This window comes from Populus nigra, chromosome 1, assembly GCF_951802175.1.
Source record: "Populus nigra chromosome 1, ddPopNigr1.1, whole genome shotgun sequence".
NCBI lineage: Eukaryota > Viridiplantae > Streptophyta > Magnoliopsida > Malpighiales > Salicaceae > Populus > Populus nigra.
Genome location: NC_084852.1, coordinates 17269825 through 17287105, shown reverse-complemented (window position 1 = coordinate 17287105; position 17281 = coordinate 17269825). Strand labels below are relative to the sequence as shown.

The 17281-nt window shown below is 30.5% G+C and overlaps 1 protein-coding gene across 5 annotated transcripts; it reads left to right on the top strand.

Annotated features, from left to right (window-relative positions):
* Nucleotides 1–12727: 12727 nt before the first annotated feature.
* LOC133692202 (F-box protein At5g03100-like) lies at nucleotides 12728–16532 on the top strand. 5 transcript variants are annotated; one of them, XM_062113006.1, is made up of 5 exons: nucleotides 12728–13038; nucleotides 13534–14625; nucleotides 15505–15678; nucleotides 16157–16318; nucleotides 16374–16532. In XM_062113006.1, exons 2-5 carry the CDS (start codon nucleotides 13591–13593, stop codon nucleotides 16446–16448), a joined length of 1446 nt encoding a protein of 481 aa, XP_061968990.1. In that variant the 5' UTR covers nucleotides 12728–13038; nucleotides 13534–13590; the 3' UTR covers nucleotides 16449–16532. The 5 variants fall into 5 exon arrangements, with proteins under 5 accessions (XP_061968990.1, XP_061968972.1, XP_061968962.1 ...); XM_062112988.1 differs by having other exon boundaries at nucleotides 13581–14625; nucleotides 15983–16532; XM_062112978.1 differs by having other exon boundaries at nucleotides 13538–14625; nucleotides 15983–16532.
* The last annotated feature ends 749 nt before the right edge of the window (nucleotides 16533–17281 follow it).

Sequence of the window (17281 nt, the reverse complement as noted above, 5' to 3'; positions counted from 1 at the left end):
CCAAAGCTTTCCAAAATATTTTCGCACTCTTGACAGAACTATATACATCATATTGTTTACTCTATTCAAAATGTAGTTATTACACATGAAATTAGTATGATTCCATATGTCCAAAGCTACTATAATAATAAAATTGGATTTATTATTTGACAACTTTAGCATTTTGTTTCTACAAGAACTTAACTAAGTTCAAGGTGGGCATATAAATCAATATTTTCTGTTGTCAATATTTAAATTATAATCCATTAAACTTTTTAACTTTCTCACTACCGAATTAGTACTTGCAAAAGCAATATTGGTTAGAAAAACCAATTATTGAGTTAAAAACATGATATAATCTATAAAATAATAGACAATAATATTAACAAATAAATAAAACTTGTGATAAGGCAAATTAAGAAATAAAAATATTTAAACTATGCAAGATAAAATTGACATTTTAAAAGCTTAAATTCTTTTTAACATGCATCATATCATTATAAAATATTTGAGCATGTCAAGCATTTTGATTATATATACTTTTTGGTTTGTTATGATTTTTTCTTTTATTTATTTTTTGAAGGTTACTATAAATCTGTATTTTAAATAGTTTATCTTCTAAAACTATTTAACTTGGGCTCATTAGAGTTTTTATTTTTTAAAACACAATATTATAACTATTTTTCCTTTGATTTTTTTTTAAAATAGCCTTCTTTTCAGGGGTCTATTAGTACTTTTATCTTGACGTTTTTAGTAATTATCAAGTGGTATTAATGGTAAATTGATATTTTTTTATTAATATACAAAATAAAAAAATAATTGGAGCGTGCATCGCATACGCTAACGTGTAAGTCACCTCGCTATATTCAAGTGATGCATGTAGTAGTACTAAAAATGACCTTCCGAGGTGTTTTATGATTCGTTTCTCTCCACCTCGATTAGCACGCTGCCCCTGAAAAAAATCACAACAATCATTCAATTTATATTTTCTTGAGATTTAACCCCTTTTATTTTACTGCACTTTTTTTATTTCAATTAATTATTTCAAATTGAGATTTTTTTTAATTTCATCCCCTTCGATTTTTTTTATCTCTTAAATTTGATCCCTATTATTTTGATTGTTATATTTTTACGTGATTTCTCAAATTGGATTTTTTTTTAATTTCATCCTTCATCATTTTTTCTACAGTCATTATTATTTTGATTGTTGTTTTTTTCTTTGATAAATTCTTTGAATATATTTTATTTCTGATTTAATCCTTCAACATTAAATTTGTTAGGAATCTAACTTCTTTATTGAACTTAAGTATAGGATTTTACTTGTTGCGAATTTAGAGATTAACCCAGGTTTAGAAGATTCACCCGAGTTTACTTGATTTTTTATATTATTAAATTAGGGTGGTCTTTTTTTTCATAATATTAAAATAACAGAGCTTATCAAACCAGTTGACTCAATGACCAAAGTCTAGAATTTTTTTTCTGATTTTATTTTTTTACATAAAATTTGTTGGGAGTTGAGCTTCTTTATTAAATATGAGTTTAAGATTTCAAGGGCTTTGAATTTGAGGGACTAACTTCGGTTTAGAAGATTTGTTCTGGTTTGTTTGGTGTTTCATATTATTAAATTAAATGAGCTTATGAAACTCAATCACCTGAGTCTTAAATTTTTTTCTTTGCTCCTTTAGAAACACTTATGTACCTTTAATTTATTTTTTTATGATTGGTTAAAACTCTCTCGGTCCGCTTTGTAGTACCAACAACCAATCTAGGTTTACTTGAGTCACTTTTATTGATCCTTTTTTTTAGATTTATATTTCTTTTACCTTTAATATTTGGTTCATCACAATTGACCTTCATGATTTGACTTGATTTAAATTCCATAAGGTTATCATGTGCTTATGTCTTGAATTGCGAGTTTTGCATATTAACCATGGTTAACCCAGATCAATTTAATGTGTTGTTATCTTAATTTTTTTTTAAATAATAATTCATCCAATATATCGATATTTTAGTATTTTGAAAGATTGATTTTTATCCAGTATGCATCAAGTTTTTGACTTCCTAACATCTTTAATTTTTTTTAAGATTGGAAAGAAATTATCTGACCTATGGAGTAACATGAGTAAAAAAAACTAGTTAAATCTACATGTGAGAATATTATAAATTAAAAAAAAATCATAACATATATTTCAAAGATGCTAAAAACTTCTTTCACAAATAATAATAATAATAATAATAATAATAATAATTTATTTAAATTATGTTAATTAAAAAAGTTCTCAACACTAATTCTCTATATTATTGCGGGCATCTATTTCACTGGTTAATTGATGCTTATAATGGTAATTAAGGTAACTATTTATTATGGTATAAGATTTTTTTGGTGCTATCGCATTTATTTAAGAACTATTTGGGTGCTATGTATAATATTTAGTTAATGTTAATTTTGTTGGTATTATGGCTTGGGTTGTGGAGAGATGGCATGTTATTTTTTTAGGGATGACTTTCCTTTGATGAATCATTTTATTTTATTTTTACTTTTAGGTGTTATTTAGGTTTGGTTGTCTAATGAGGAATGAAATCAATTATATATGATTGTAGTGTACTTGCTTGCTTAGAAATGTCTTTAAATTTCGATGGAGGTTGCTTCTTCATAGAAGATGCTTATAGTTGTTCGATTGCACAAAGTTGAAAGTTCATAGGACAAGAGCAAGGCTAACTTTTTATGTAATTCTCAGCTGTACAGGGCTATGGATCTGCTCTAAAGGGTTGTAGTGGCAAGAAGAATATATGTTTGGCACAAAGGTATTCATTAGAGTTTATTTTTGGTTGGATAATTGGATGGCTTATTTTTTTTCATACCCAAATCTTCTTCAGATAAAAAAATATTAACTCAACTATATTTGGCTTGGTTATAGCAGCAATGAATTTTCTTAAAGTTTCTATATGATTGATTTTTACTTATACTAGTATAGAATGATCTTGGGAACTATACTAAGAAAATTTTGATCTTTGTTTTTCTTTGGAATAGTTTGCTCCATTCAGGATATTCATAATAATTTGATCTTCAATGAGATGAAAATAAAATAGAATAATAAATATTATTTATTTTTTCATAGAATTGAAACATAGACAAAATATTATGAGGAGAGTTTTTGTTATACTATGATAGATTTAGTAAGATCAATAAATGATATTCTTATATAGACCAATAAAGTAAGAGTGTGTTGTGAATCATCATGAATTCCTCCTCCTCAAGGTGTGCTTAAGTGGAATGTAGAAGTATTTGCAAATGACAAATCTAGATCTTGTATTAGGAGATCACGAAGGAAAAATCATTTGTATCCTTTTCTTATTCTACATGTTTTAGATTGAATCCAATGAAGTTGAGGTCTTAACAATTCAAAGACTTTCTTGTTCTACATGTATTAAGGATTAAGGTTTTCATTAACAAAGAAACTAAAACATGTTGCGATATTATTGTTCATCCAGACTCATGCAATTGTGGATTATAACAGTTGCTTCTGCCCTCATATCTTTTCTTTTGGTTTGTACACCCATGCCCTTTTTTTCTTTTGTTTTCTGCATTGTTAATTAAATGAGTGGGCCAATACGCATTAAATGAGGCAATGGCATCATCGTTTTCTTTTGGTTTCTTCATTGTTAATTAAATGAGTGGGCCAGTGCGCATTAAATGAGGCAGTGATATCATTGATATGCTATTTGCTGTCACATTGGTCTCTTTATAATATTAGGAGGGCTCTCTGGTTTGTCTGGGGAACTACTATCATGTTGGTTAGAGATAAGATTTTCCACTCTTTACATGTGATTTATTATGTAGCAATTGTCCTCTGTTTTTTGTGTGACCAGAAATTGAAAATGTCCTGTTCTTTTTTAGTTTACAGCCAAATACCTTTTCTTTTGGTTTGTCTGATTCTAGTCTATGTATTTCTTTGCCCACTAGTTGTTGGACTATCTTTTTATTTTTCTACATTGCCTCTTCTGCTGGTTGTTGCACCATCAATTTAGTGTTTTTTTTTCATCTTTCCATTGCCTTTCTTACTATCTTTGTTTAGTTTGTTTTCTGATGCATCCGTAATTAATCTGTGTGGCTCCTTTATTTTCAGCAGATTTGTTGAGCTTTTCTAGCCTTCTTTTCGGTTGGGTTGCTGGGTTGCTGCTTTGTTCACGTTAAGGCTTGATTGCTTTATGCTACTGGTATGTGTATGTATTTATGGTCTGCAAGATTAATGGTTGTCTCTTTCTTGCTTTGTTGGACTGTAAGACCAACTTCTTTTTTTTTTTCATTTGCTTTTTAACCAACCAACAAAGACGTTGGTTGCTAGGAGTTTGTATTGAAAATGGTTTCTGGTGTGTTTTCTTCCCTTTTAATGGTTGTTAAATTTGTGCTTTAGATTCCCATCTTTATTTATTTGGCCAATTCATGTTGCAATTTACATTTGTTCTTTTCATAGCTTGCCGTTTTAATTCCGGTCATTCATTTATTTGTGTTTACACTGTCATCAAATATATAACATTTAGTCAACAATTTTCAAAACTGAAAAAAATGAAGGAACGTGCTTCTTTCTTGCAGCAACAGATAACATTTAGTCAGTAATTTATAATTTTTTATTTACAAATACACAAAAATCATTAGATGTCAACCTTGAATAAGCTTCTTAGACCAAACCCTCTTCAAAATGTTTTCATATTAAAAGAATTGTTTAGCTAATGGAGAACCAAACAAATATACCTTATTGTTTTCACATCTCCAGCCATGTACATTGATGCAGCTAGCTGATAAATAGGTATTAACATGACAGAAATAGAATCATACATATTGCGGGGATATAATGACATAAAGGAGCAACTTATAATAAGGGGAAAAAACTGTCAAAGTTGTTATTGATAAAAAAGAAAAAAAAAAGTAATAGGGAAAAGGGAAAAGGCGAGTGCTACTTTTGTTGAGACATGATTATAGTGGTGACAAGAAGAGGAGGAAACGTCATATAGAGATCGTGCTGCAACTGCTTTTATGGATGGACCCACTCACTTTGCTTCTTCTTCTTAATTGAATAAACAATTGGTCTTGCTGAGGGCCTTGGAATTTTGACAATTTAATCTATAAGAAGATAATAGTAGTAGGAGGCCTCTAGCAGTTGCAAGAGTCAATTGTGAAACTGAATGTGAAAGAGGAAGATAAATATGAGGTTATTAACTGGATAGGCAGGTAGGACATCGAATGTGAACCGCAACAATCCTCTTATGTCTCAGCCTTTCCCTCCCTAATGATCTAGACATGAACTCAACCTTATAAGTGACTAAAATGTAGGATAAGAAAAGGTTCAAATTATTGTATTCGTATTTTTTATATTTTATTTGAATGTTGACAGAGTTTGAAGCTTTGACAATCCTAATGCAATTCACCAACTGAAGATTTGCAACCAAGCAACTTTGAAATCTTAGCCTTTTAGGTTGACCATTTTAATTATTGAGCTATCTCAAATGCTTTTTTCGGTCAGTCACGTTATACACCATTGTTTTCGCTGCTTGGTGTTCTTTTCAGTGTGCTGTGCAATTTAACTGTTGGGATTCTATGGATAAAATCCTTTTTCTTTTAATCAGTTGTTGGATTAACATATTAGCAAATTAGCATATTAGGCCAGCCTTAGCAGATTAATTAACTTCGTTTTATCCAGGAAAGTCAATATTTTAGGTTCTGTTAAAAATTTCTTTATTGGCCACACAAGTTTCATTTCAATTGATGTTTAGCTGCATATATTTCCTCTTATAAAAAACAATTTAGAAGTCAATGAGCATTTTAGGCCAACCTTTTTAAGTTGGTTGATTAATTAGCTTGATATTTGCTATCGTAAGCCTATAAGTAAGAAATTCATTTTTTTTTGTTTGGTTTCTTTTTAAAATAAGTCTGATAAGCTTTGGTTTGTTTCCTTTTGAACAAAAGAAAAAAAAATGGTTGCAAGTTCACCCAGGTAAATAGATATTCTAAGTTCTATTAAAAAATACTTCATTAGCGAAACAAGTGCTATTTGAATTGCGGTTTGGTGGTTGAAAAACAGAATGAAGATAAGGATTGTTGCATTTGAAACTTGGAATTTAAGAAACAAGAATGCAAGTTGGTGGTTGCTTTTTTCTGCATATCCTAAACTAAGATGGGGGTCTGGGAGTTTTAAATGCTTTTTTTAGGGTGAATATTGTTGTCATTACTACATGTTGTTGAGCTCAGACTGATGATGATTGTACATGTGTTTAATTCACTTAGGCAAGAAAAACAATCTTTTAATGGTTTGTTGAATTGCTAGCGCTGAGGATTTTTTCTTGTTAATAAGGGGTTATTATCATTCTTAGGTTGTGTGTTTGTTTGGGCTACATATTAAGAGGTAAAAAAGAAACAAGTGAGCGCTTTTAATTGGGTTATGAAAACAAAGTGTCAGGTTTACATTGTTGATCACTGTAGGTAGAGCCACCGATTGCTTTTTAATAATTTTATCATATCGGTGTAGCAATTATATTCTCTTAATCACCTCTAGGAAATTTATGTTGTGGTTGTTTTAAGTTGTTGTACATTAAACTTGCCTCTATTAGTTAGATTTTTCAAGAACTTTTTTTTGCATTTTTAGGATTTATTGTCCTTCAGCTTCATTATGATGTTTGTATATATACACTGGTTGCCGTGTAATGTTGAGAAAGCATATATTGACATTTTTTGTTTTTTTCTTAGTTAATTTTTTTGTTGTGTTTTTTACTATAAGTGTTGATGTACTGGTATTTGTTCATAATATATTCATATTATTGAGCTATTTTATTGTTGTCTAACTTTTTTAAAAGTTGCTTTAAGAAATAAAATAAACTTTTTAGGTAGAGAAATAGATTAATTTTTTTTTTATTATCTACGTTGCTCATTTGTTTTGTTTGGAATTTGATCATTGTTTTTTTGTTTCTTTGGTCAATTGTCAAGGACTACGCAAGATGATTTTTTCCTGTCGAGATACCGTTCATCAAGATAATGTATCATACTCCTACAGTGGTTTTTAGAGAATAAAAAAAAACAAAATAGAAAATAAATATTTGATACGCTGGATTTTGTTGATGCATTATTGTGCTGTAACTTTAATCTTTCTCGCGAGGTTTTTTGGCTAATTCATTGTTGCGCTTAGTTAACCTGATAAACTTATGGCTTCAATCATGAAATGAGAACAACCCATTAAAATGCAAATTCAATGTTTAAGAACCCATGAGCTTGGTCATGAAACCGAGATAATCTTAAAAAAAAATTAAAAAAACTTTTTTAACTAGGGTTCAAATGTCCAAACCAATAACCTTAATCTTAAGGCCAAGATATCTCCATAAAAATTATATCAAAACAAATTATAAAGCTCAATACCCAATTAACAAAGTGTTGACTGCTAGAATTAGAAAAAAAACACAAACAAAATCAAGTCAATTCAGGTATACGTTTTGAACACTATTATCAAATCATTGGATCAAGATAATATAATGCAAAGTAAAAATAAATTAATCATGAAATCTAATTTTAAATCAAGCCAATATAAATGATGCAATTAGAAAAAAAATTATTAAGAAAAAGAAAAAAAAAGAGTCAACTAAGTTAATCCGCCGGATATATAATCTATGTTATAAAAGTATGATAACTAAATAAAAAACAAATTTAATATTAAAAAATTAAATAAAATTTTTTTTCTAATTAATATAAAACCCTTACGTTTATGCAACTTCAATTATTGATTTTATACCTATCATGTTAGTGTTTTTGCTCTAAGTCTTAGCTCAATTTTATTACCGCTTTTTTCCTTGCACCACTTCTTTATCTAGTTTCATGTTAAGCTTTTTCAATGTTTTATTTTTTTAACTAGATTTTATACATACATGACTACTCGACGACAAGGCTTGCAATCATCATATGCAATTATATTTCATCGCAACGAGAAAATGAAACTTATATTTGCTTTGTTGGTACGTTAACACGGTCATCAAAGCTAGCTACAAATCTTGATCCTGGGCCTTCCAATGCTCAACTCTCATATTTTTATAATTTTTTTATTTATAAAATATTGGTTTATCTAGCATTAATTCACAATTATAATACTATCATAGATATTTTTTTTATAAGCCTACGGCAGCGCGCGGGCATGTCAACTCGTTTATATTATAAGTTATCTGGTATTATCTTTGTTTCTTTTTTTCTCCTATTTTAGCCATGCATTTTAGCTATATTTCTATTATTTTTATCTACTAACTAAACAATTGAATATTATAATTGAAACTCTACCTTGATGAAAAATTTCATAGAGTATGGAATCCATTAATAAACGAAGGTTAAAATTAACAATTAGATGTCAAGACTCTCCAGATAAAACTCATAACATATTGTGTCCTTGAGTTTATGCAACCTAGAAAAGAATCCATGCTTGTGAAAAACATAGTCAAATTTAGTCAATTCAATTTACCTCAACTAAATTGCATTAGATTGTAAAATTACTACAAATTAAAGTTTTTATAAGAAGTCAAAGAATAAACACATTAATTTTAAAATAGTTTTTTTTTCAAGTGCTTTAGGAATAAAACAATTATATTTCTCGAAAAATCCAAAGTTTAAACAATCTTTCGAGATCAAAACAATTCCTACAATTATCAATCATTACAATTTTAAAAAGAAAATTTTAATTTATAAAAAATATTTTTTGCATAAATAAAATCTTGGAATATGTTTAAAGAATTAAAATATTCTTAAATTCAAAAACGCTTTCCTATTGAAAAAATTGCAATTATTCTTTAGGAAAATATAATTTTTTAAAATGTTTAACAAATGGTAAAATTCCAAAATAACCCAACGAGTAAAAGAAATGTTGAACAAATAAAAAATTCCAAAATTAACAGAAATTAATTTTAGAGATAATTCTAAGAAATAAAAAAACTATTTTTTTCTGCTTAAACTTTTGAAATAATTAAAATTTATTTTATTTTTTTAATGAAATATGTTTTTGCACCTTCATGAGATTTCATTTGTATTACCTTATATAACCATTTTTTTTAATATTTAATTGAGATGAAAAAAATTATACTAACTAAAAATAATATTGTAAAGACTAGAGATGAGCATTTTTAAAACCTTTTATTTTGGCTATTCGTTTCAAATTTTTAAATCTTATTTTGGTTTGGTTTGTTTTAAATTTTTAAAAACCAATTAAGTTAAATTTAATTCATAAACCTTTTATTTTGGCTATTCTTGACATGTTTGATTTAATAAACCTTTTCTTATTTAATGAGTTTTTTCAATTTAATTAGTTTCAGTTCAATTTTCTTTTAGTTTTAGTTTCTAAAATCAAAATCAATTTGACTGAATTGTTTTCTTTTTTAAGAAAATAACCAAAATTATGTAAGAAATTCAATCACAATTATGAATATTGTAAATAATTAGATTAATTTAATTAACTCCTAATACAGATAAATTGAACCATATATATATATATTATATAAATAACTAGTCAATTGCTTTTGCGCTATCTCCAGAACTTTTCAACAATGTTATCAAATCCAGTTAAGTTTAATGACCCAGTTGTTCACTTGATCCAATCGAGTTTCAAAACAAACTTTGTGAGAGTTGACCAAAAGTGACCCAACCGACTTTGTGGGTGAATTTGCAAATCGATTGGCAAAGTAAAAATTTCTTTTGATTTTTTTAAAGAAAAAATTATTTTAAAAATGTATATTTAACATTTTTTCATAACAAAAATTTTGAAACGATATTTTTGAGTGACCTGGTTAAACCAGGTAAACTTGCCCAACTTATGACCTGTGTTATGACTTTAGTTGGGCATGACAATAAATTCTGTGAGCATGACGATATGTTTTTCCCTTTTTTTAGGTCCGGTTGTGCTGCACTTATGGCTTATTAGGCCATTTTGTTTTCTTTTTTTTTTTACTTGTCCTTTTCTCTTTTTGGTTGGGTCTTTATTGGGCTTAGTTATGATGAAATTCATAATAGAGTTGAAGAATTACTAAAGAATAAAGCACTAAATTGAATGATAGGTGAAAAATGTATGGCATTGTACCATACTCACCAATGTGTGCGGAAGGTTGTTGCGTTATGAAGGCATGTATGGCTTCATTCGAGCTCTGATGCCAACCTTCCTTGGTGTTATTTGAATCATCTCAGTGGGGGCTTCATTTTGAAGCTCGTATAAGGTGACCATGTGGATCTAGCATGGCTTCGACAACTCATTTTTCTTTTGTTTATTTTCCTTTCCTTTCCTTTCCTCTCTCGTCGATTTTCGTGTTTGATCTCTTTTATATAAAAGAAAAAGGCTGCATTTTTTTCATCAATTTCAATTCCAATCCCTTTATTCTCAATCATTTGAAAAATCCTAACTATTTTTTCACAAAATCAAGCGTCGGTTCAACATCATGATATTTTTTTTTACAACGCAAGAACCTCATACTAAACTAACCAAATCAAATTACTAGTCCCAATATCAATTCCTTATTGTGGAAGTATTGAATTAAAAAACAAAAAGTATGATAATAGAAATAAACTGTAACAGTTCGGCCCAATATGTCGTTTATTGTCCGATTTAGGCCTTACTGCCCTCACGATTTTGTTCTTGATGACGCAAGCCTACTTCTGAGCCTGACTTTCCAAAACATGTACAACAAGTTAGCAACCAACACTACTAATAAGGCCAGTTACCAAACCCTCACCCGCCGATGTGAGATATTACAATCCACCCCCTTTAAGGAGCCCGACAACCTCGTCAGCACAACCGGACAACCATTGAGGTCGGATCTAATATCAAACGTAACAGACCGGCCTAACATGTCGTATATTGTCCGCTTTGGGTCTTACAACCCTCACGGTTTTGTTCTTGGTGACGCGAGCCCACTTCTGAGCTTGACACCCCAAAACGCGTACAATATGTTAGCAACCAGCACTACTAATAAGGCCAGCTACCAAACCCTCACCCGCCGATGTGGGATATAATATAAACAAACCAAAGGACTATAGAAACTTAAAGAACAAAAAAAAAAAAGCATAGTGAAAAAACAGTAAAATACTAATGCGTTTTAGTAATCACCTAAGCCTTATTATTTTTCCTATTTTGTTTCTATTCTAGTAATAATTCTAATTACAAATACTGTAAAAGGCATGGAGAAACATTGTTTCTCTAGGCACTGTGGACTAAGACTCATGAGCATTGTTAATTCATTGGCCCATAAGTTTTTTTTATCTTTTTTTTTTAATTTTTCCCTTTAAGGTCTAATTGGAGGCTAATTTGGCTAAAATTGTTAAGTAAAGGTGAAACTAAAAGATGAAGGGCTAAAATGAAACATAAGAAGAAGAGGGGTGTTGTTTGAGATCCCCCCCCTAAATTTTCAACTTAGTCCTCATTCTTTACTAATTATAACAATTCAGTCCCTCCATTTTTTGAAGTTTAAGCATAAATCAATTTTCAATACGTTGTTTTTTTTATTTAGTTTCTAGTTTGAGAAAGGAGAGAGAAATTCATTGGTTTCTAGTGATAAAGAGAAAGATGTCTTGACATTTGACTTTGACTACCAAAATGGTTGATCTCCGTGTCAAGTGGTTCCATATAACAAGAGAAGTTCAACTTCAATGTTTTTTTTTACCTTGAAAATGCCTAAAAAGTATATATAAATCCAATAAAATTTTGATTTTGAGTTCTAAGATGGTTTTTTGAGGTCACGGATTCGTTTAACAAGGTTTTATATTGTTTTGTAGGTTTTTTTGGGTAAAAACAAATGGGTTGAAAATTGGGTTTTTGGGTTAAAAAACCTCTAGCCCTGATTTTTTTTATTTTTTTTTTCAAAAATAAAAGGGTGGATGACATTTTATTTGCTCCATCTACCATTAAAAAAAAATAAAGTCCCAAGCGCGTGTGCCCTTACTAAGTGGGCTAGACAGTTTAGCCTGACTTGCTAGGCCTAGTAGTGTCTGTCCTTTTTTTTTTTTCTAAATTTGTTTTTTTTATTGATGTTTTTTAAATGTATTTTTTTAAAATAATTTTTTTTGTGTTTAAATTATTACATATTCTCTTTTTTATTTTGTTTATATAGCTTCTTTTACATAACAATTATTTTTTAGTTATTTTATATGCATTTAATTTTTGATGTAATCTATATCATTTTTTTATGTTTTATATAAATGTGTAATCTTATATAATATTTCTTTATTTTATTCCATCAATTTCATGTATATTTATTTATATTATCATTTGATTAAATAAAAAATTGATTTTAATAACAAATTCATTCAATATAATCCGGTTAAAGGCTCTTGTTACAATATCAGGTATCTTAATCTATATATGTTTATTAATTTTTTTATTTTTTATATTATCGTTTGATTAAATAAAAATTTGATTTTAATAACAAATTCATTCAATATAATCGGGTTAAAGGCCTGTGTTACAATATCAGGTATCTTAATCTATATATGTTTATTAATTTTTCTATTTTTTATATTATCGTTTGATTAAATAAAAATTTGATTTTAATAACAAATTCATTTAATATAATCAGGTTAAAGGCCTGTATTACAATATCAGATATCTTAATATATATGTCTATTAATTTTTCTATTTTTATCTTTATTTATTGTCAATGATTTTTTTAATTTTTTTTTATAAATAATGTTCTGGATATATATATATATATATATTAAGATAAATATTGAAGCCGCGATGTAGAGCTGATCAAATAGCTACTCCAATCCTAATCCTGATCCTAATTCTAATTTTGATACTTTTTATGTAACTTTTAAATCAAGACAACCATGTGTGCTGTGTTTATACCATGAAAATAAATTCGTGTTCCATCCCACTACTTTACTTCACTTCGGTTTCTTTTCTTTCTCGTGCAAATTTTCAGTCTGTCAAACTGATCTCTCTTTTTTCTAATCTCCCAAAAACATCAATAAAACGACAACCCTGCAAATATGAAACGTTCTTCTTCAACGATCAACGAGCCAGGGCCATCGTAAGCGGGCCAAAAAAACGTCAGGTCTGCAACGTACTTGTTATAACTCCACCATTTTTTTACTGTTATTCAAACACTTATACTCGTTTCTTTTGTGCTGCTGCTTGTGTTTGATGGTTAGGTTTGATCTTTTTTCTTTCTGCCTGGTCTGTTTGGTTGTTGAGAAACTGCTGGGGCATAGGAATTTTAAACTTGGAGAAAATTTTGCTTTTTTTCCTTCTTTTAGATTTTGGGGAATTTAGGAGATAATTATAGAATTTGCACTTGAATAACATACTGGGATTTATGTTAAATCCAAGCAAACCCTTTTGACTGTTCTTGAATCTTGAGGTGAAACGTGAAAGTGGAAAGGGTCCAATTTTCTTATTGAATCGGTCGAGGGTTGATGTGATTCTATTTTCCATGTTTCTTTATAAATGAAAAATAAAAAAATAAAGTGGCATGATTTGAAAACTTTGTTTTCTATATTATTCCTGGCAATTATGCCATTGATTATGTTATCTAAATTTGTTCTTTCAGACAGGAAGAGGTTAAGTACTTAGAAGCATAACTTGTTCTCGAACCAGGATTATAATCATGAGGCAGCCTAGTGAGAGCTCAGTGAATGCCACAATCTGGGATTCAACGACTTTTTACAGGACACCGAATCTAAAAAACAATCCTCTGAAAAGGCCAAGGTCATGTCAAAACAAGGAGTGCCAAAAAGTAGACCGCATTAGCAATCTACCTGATCCCATCATCCAACACATCCTCTCTTTCTTGCCTGCTGATGATGCGATCAAAACATGCATATTATCAAAGCGGTGGGACTCTATTTGGACTTTAGTGCCAAATCTCATATTTCGCCGTGAATGTTCTTGCTCTCAAGAAGCTGAAAATTTTGCTGTCTTCGTTGACAAAGCTCTGATGCACTACTGCTCCCCAAAGGTGAAGAAGTTCCTTGTGGAGTTTGAGTTCACTGAATGTTTCAAGGCTCAAGTTGACTCGTGGGTGGACTTTGCTGTACGTCTCAAGGTGGAGGAGCTTTGTTTGGAGTTTCATAGAGAAATTGCTGATGATCCTGACTATTATTACTTGCCTAATTTTTTTTACAGCAATATCCCTGCAGAGAAACTGAGTCTAAGATTCTGTGCTTTATCTCCTAATAAGCTGAAGCAAGTTTCTTGGATGTCATTGAAGGTTTTATCCATCTCATATAGCTGGTTATCCAATGAGATGATTAAAAACATTTTTTCAGGCTGCTCCTTACTTGAGTACTTGAAATTGAATCAGTGTTGTGGCTTTGATCAGATTAATACTAATTTCAGTTCAAGTTTAAAAGATCTAGTGGTGGATGGTTCCTGGGGTCCTGAGGATAAATTTGGTGATTTTGTGATCACGATTAAAGGTCCTAATCTTCTATCCTTAACTTTAGCAGGGTATATGCATAGAGCGAATTATATGCTGCTAGATGTTTCATCTTTGGTAGAAGCTAATATTGGTTATCGGATGAAAAGTTGTAGCCATGGTTGCAGAAGCAATTGGTATAGTGCACATCGCAGCGTGTTGCATGACCTACTTGAAAAATTACAGCATGTTGAGAAACTTACAATTGGAACTTGGTGTCTTCAGGTAATTTTCTGACGCAATATGTTGCTTGTGCATTTTGTCAGATAAAACTAGCGAGGTGTTTCTTTGTTTTACGTTAGCTGCTCTATTTGTCTGTTCGCTCTTTCATGATTTAGCATCTGTTTACATTTGCTGTATTTTGAAATTTGAATGGCCTTGCTTCTGATATAGTGGAGAAGTCTATGATTTTAAATGAAACCATCAAAGCAAGTTAGGACTTTTGGGGGTTTTAGTTGCTCTCCCTTGCTCTCTCTCGCTCTTCTTGGAATGGTGTTAATTTGCATAAAATGCCCTTGGCATGATGATTGCTCTAATTCTTTAATTAGTTCATTCATAGTGATGGATGAGCACATTAAGCATTAACCTTGACATAATCAAAGAGATTTTAAATTCTATAATAAATGGTAAAATGGCTACAGCTTCAAGAATTCTGTTTCAAGCAAGTCAAGACTTGAATTTTTTTTATGGAGTACTTCTGTAACAGCATCTATTGTTAAGGTTTTTTTGGGGAATAAAAGAAATACATACTGTTTATTCATGCAACTCATGAAGTTTGTTATTCAAACTTCTGTGCAATCGTTATACTTTCTGTTGGATGTATCAATTTAATTGATTGCATCTATTTATGTAAAACACTTTATAAAGGGTATTTTCTTGCTTGTTCTTGAGTTCCCCTCATCTGCTTTTGGTGACAACATTATAAATGTTTTGAAGCCCCCTTTTCACCAAGTGTTGACTTACTGATCGCCCATTATTATTCATTATTGGATAATAGTATTTGTCAATGACCTATTTGAGATAAAATATCCCCATGACATCTTATTTAACCACCATGATACTTTCTGAGTCCCTTTCTTTTTCTTTTTTTTCTTACCTCTCAAGGTTCTATCTATATCAGAGGTGAAGGGTCTGTCTTCTCCAACTTCAGCATGCAAGTATCTAACACTGAACAAGAAGATCAACAAATGGGACCTTCCTGGGATTGCAAGCTTGCTACAAAGTTCACCTAATCTGCAGAAATTAACTATCAACTTGATGCCCTCCAACAATTTTGAGGTGTTTTTCTATCACAATCTCACTAGTTTATCTCTCTTCTTGTCGATCTAGCTTTGGTTTGGAACTTTGATAGGTTTCCTTTCGATCTCCATTTTCTTTTGTTTATCATGTTATTTTGGTCTTGGTATAATGAATCTGCACTGTCCTCTCACTGTGTCATCAGGTCTTTGCTACAACTAACATTTTAAGTTAAAAAATTCCATAGTAGTACATAGATCAGTTGAAATTATTTATGCTAGAATCATCACAACACTACTGCATGCCAATTAAAAATTAAGTTGTCTAATACAATGTTCATCTTCAGTTTGAGCTTGACAGGTCTTTTTATAAATATTATAGTTTTGATGGAGAGGAATACTGGAGTTTATATAATCAGAGGATTTTCAAATGTTTAGTGCTGCATCTCAAGAGTGTGGAGATTTTTGGATTTGACACAAGTTGTTCAAGTTTGAAACTTGTAGTTGATCAATGGGTGCAGTTTCTGCTCAAGAATGCCAAGGTACTGGAGAAGATGATTATACATGCACAGAGAGATGATGTAAATCGCACTTGGATGTCTGTTGAGGCACAGGAATTAATGGAATTACTTGAACTGACCCAAGCGTTCTTGTCCTACCCTAGAGCTTCACCAAATGCAAAGGTTATGTTAGAAAGTTGCTTTAAGTAATTTAAATTTGTACAAGTGCATTTGCCAGGGTTCCTTTAAGCATGTTAAAGTTAAGTTGAATATTGCTTTTCTGAAAAATGTAGATATTCTCGTTTTGAACTGAAGGATTTGATTTTTCGGCAGATTTTTTTCCAAGCATGTAGTGTATATGAAATGTTATATATGTCAGCTGTTTAGATTTATCTAACCTCTTTGGTACTGAACATTTTGAGTTTCGGAAATGTCATTCATGCATTGGCTCTTGAGATGATATCATTGTTAGGTCTTAGTTTAACTTCTGGGCGGAACAACAACCTGCTTCCGTTGTCCAACTCGCAGCTTTAGGCCATCTATTATGAATTAGTTGCTTTACGGTTTAGCATAATCAAAAGAGATCTCACTGCTATAAAATATACTTGTTTAAAAGGTAGAAGTTCAGTTTTATGTGGAGTGATTAGATTCTTGATTTTTTCAAACCGCAGATTCACCCAGAGATCCTGGGACTGGGAAGGATTTGATAGCACTTTATAACAACATTAGTCTTATTTTTGGGATGCTCATTGCGATTATACTTGTTATTGGTGCATTGAGCTTATACACATTTAAGCTCTGTCACTCCCACTGTATAGTTTGTGTTAGCACTTAGCAGGCCTTAAGATAGAAGTTTCTCGTGGATGGCTATTTCATTTTGAAGTCATTCTACGTTTGCTACTTCGTTCTTCTATATGGTTATGCAAATTTTTATGCTCTTCTTGATTGCGTAGCTGTAAAAACGCTGGCCGATCCCCGTCCTGCAGTGGTCTGGGTCGAAGAAAATATAGAAAGAAAAAACCCTGTTATCTAGTTGACTCGGGTCTGATCTCGTCAAAACCAGCTCTCAACCTGTAAATTTTTTTAAAAAATTAGTCAAAACCAGCTCTCCACCTGTAAATTTTTTTTTAAAAATAGTCAAAACGA

Excerpts from the sequence above, each read along its gene's own strand:
- LOC133692202 (XM_062112988.1), top strand. The coding sequence starts at position 13,591 with ATGAGGCAGCCTAGTGAGAGCTCAGTGAATGCCACAATCTGGGATTCA. Across the intron at positions 14,626-15,504 it reads TTGGAACTTGGTGTCTTCAG|GTTCTATCTATATCAGAGGT; the intron begins GTAATTTTCTGA and ends TTACCTCTCAAG. Across the intron at positions 15,679-15,982 it reads TGCCCTCCAACAATTTTGAG|TTTGAGCTTGACAGGTCTTT; the intron begins GTGTTTTTCTAT and ends GTTCATCTTCAG.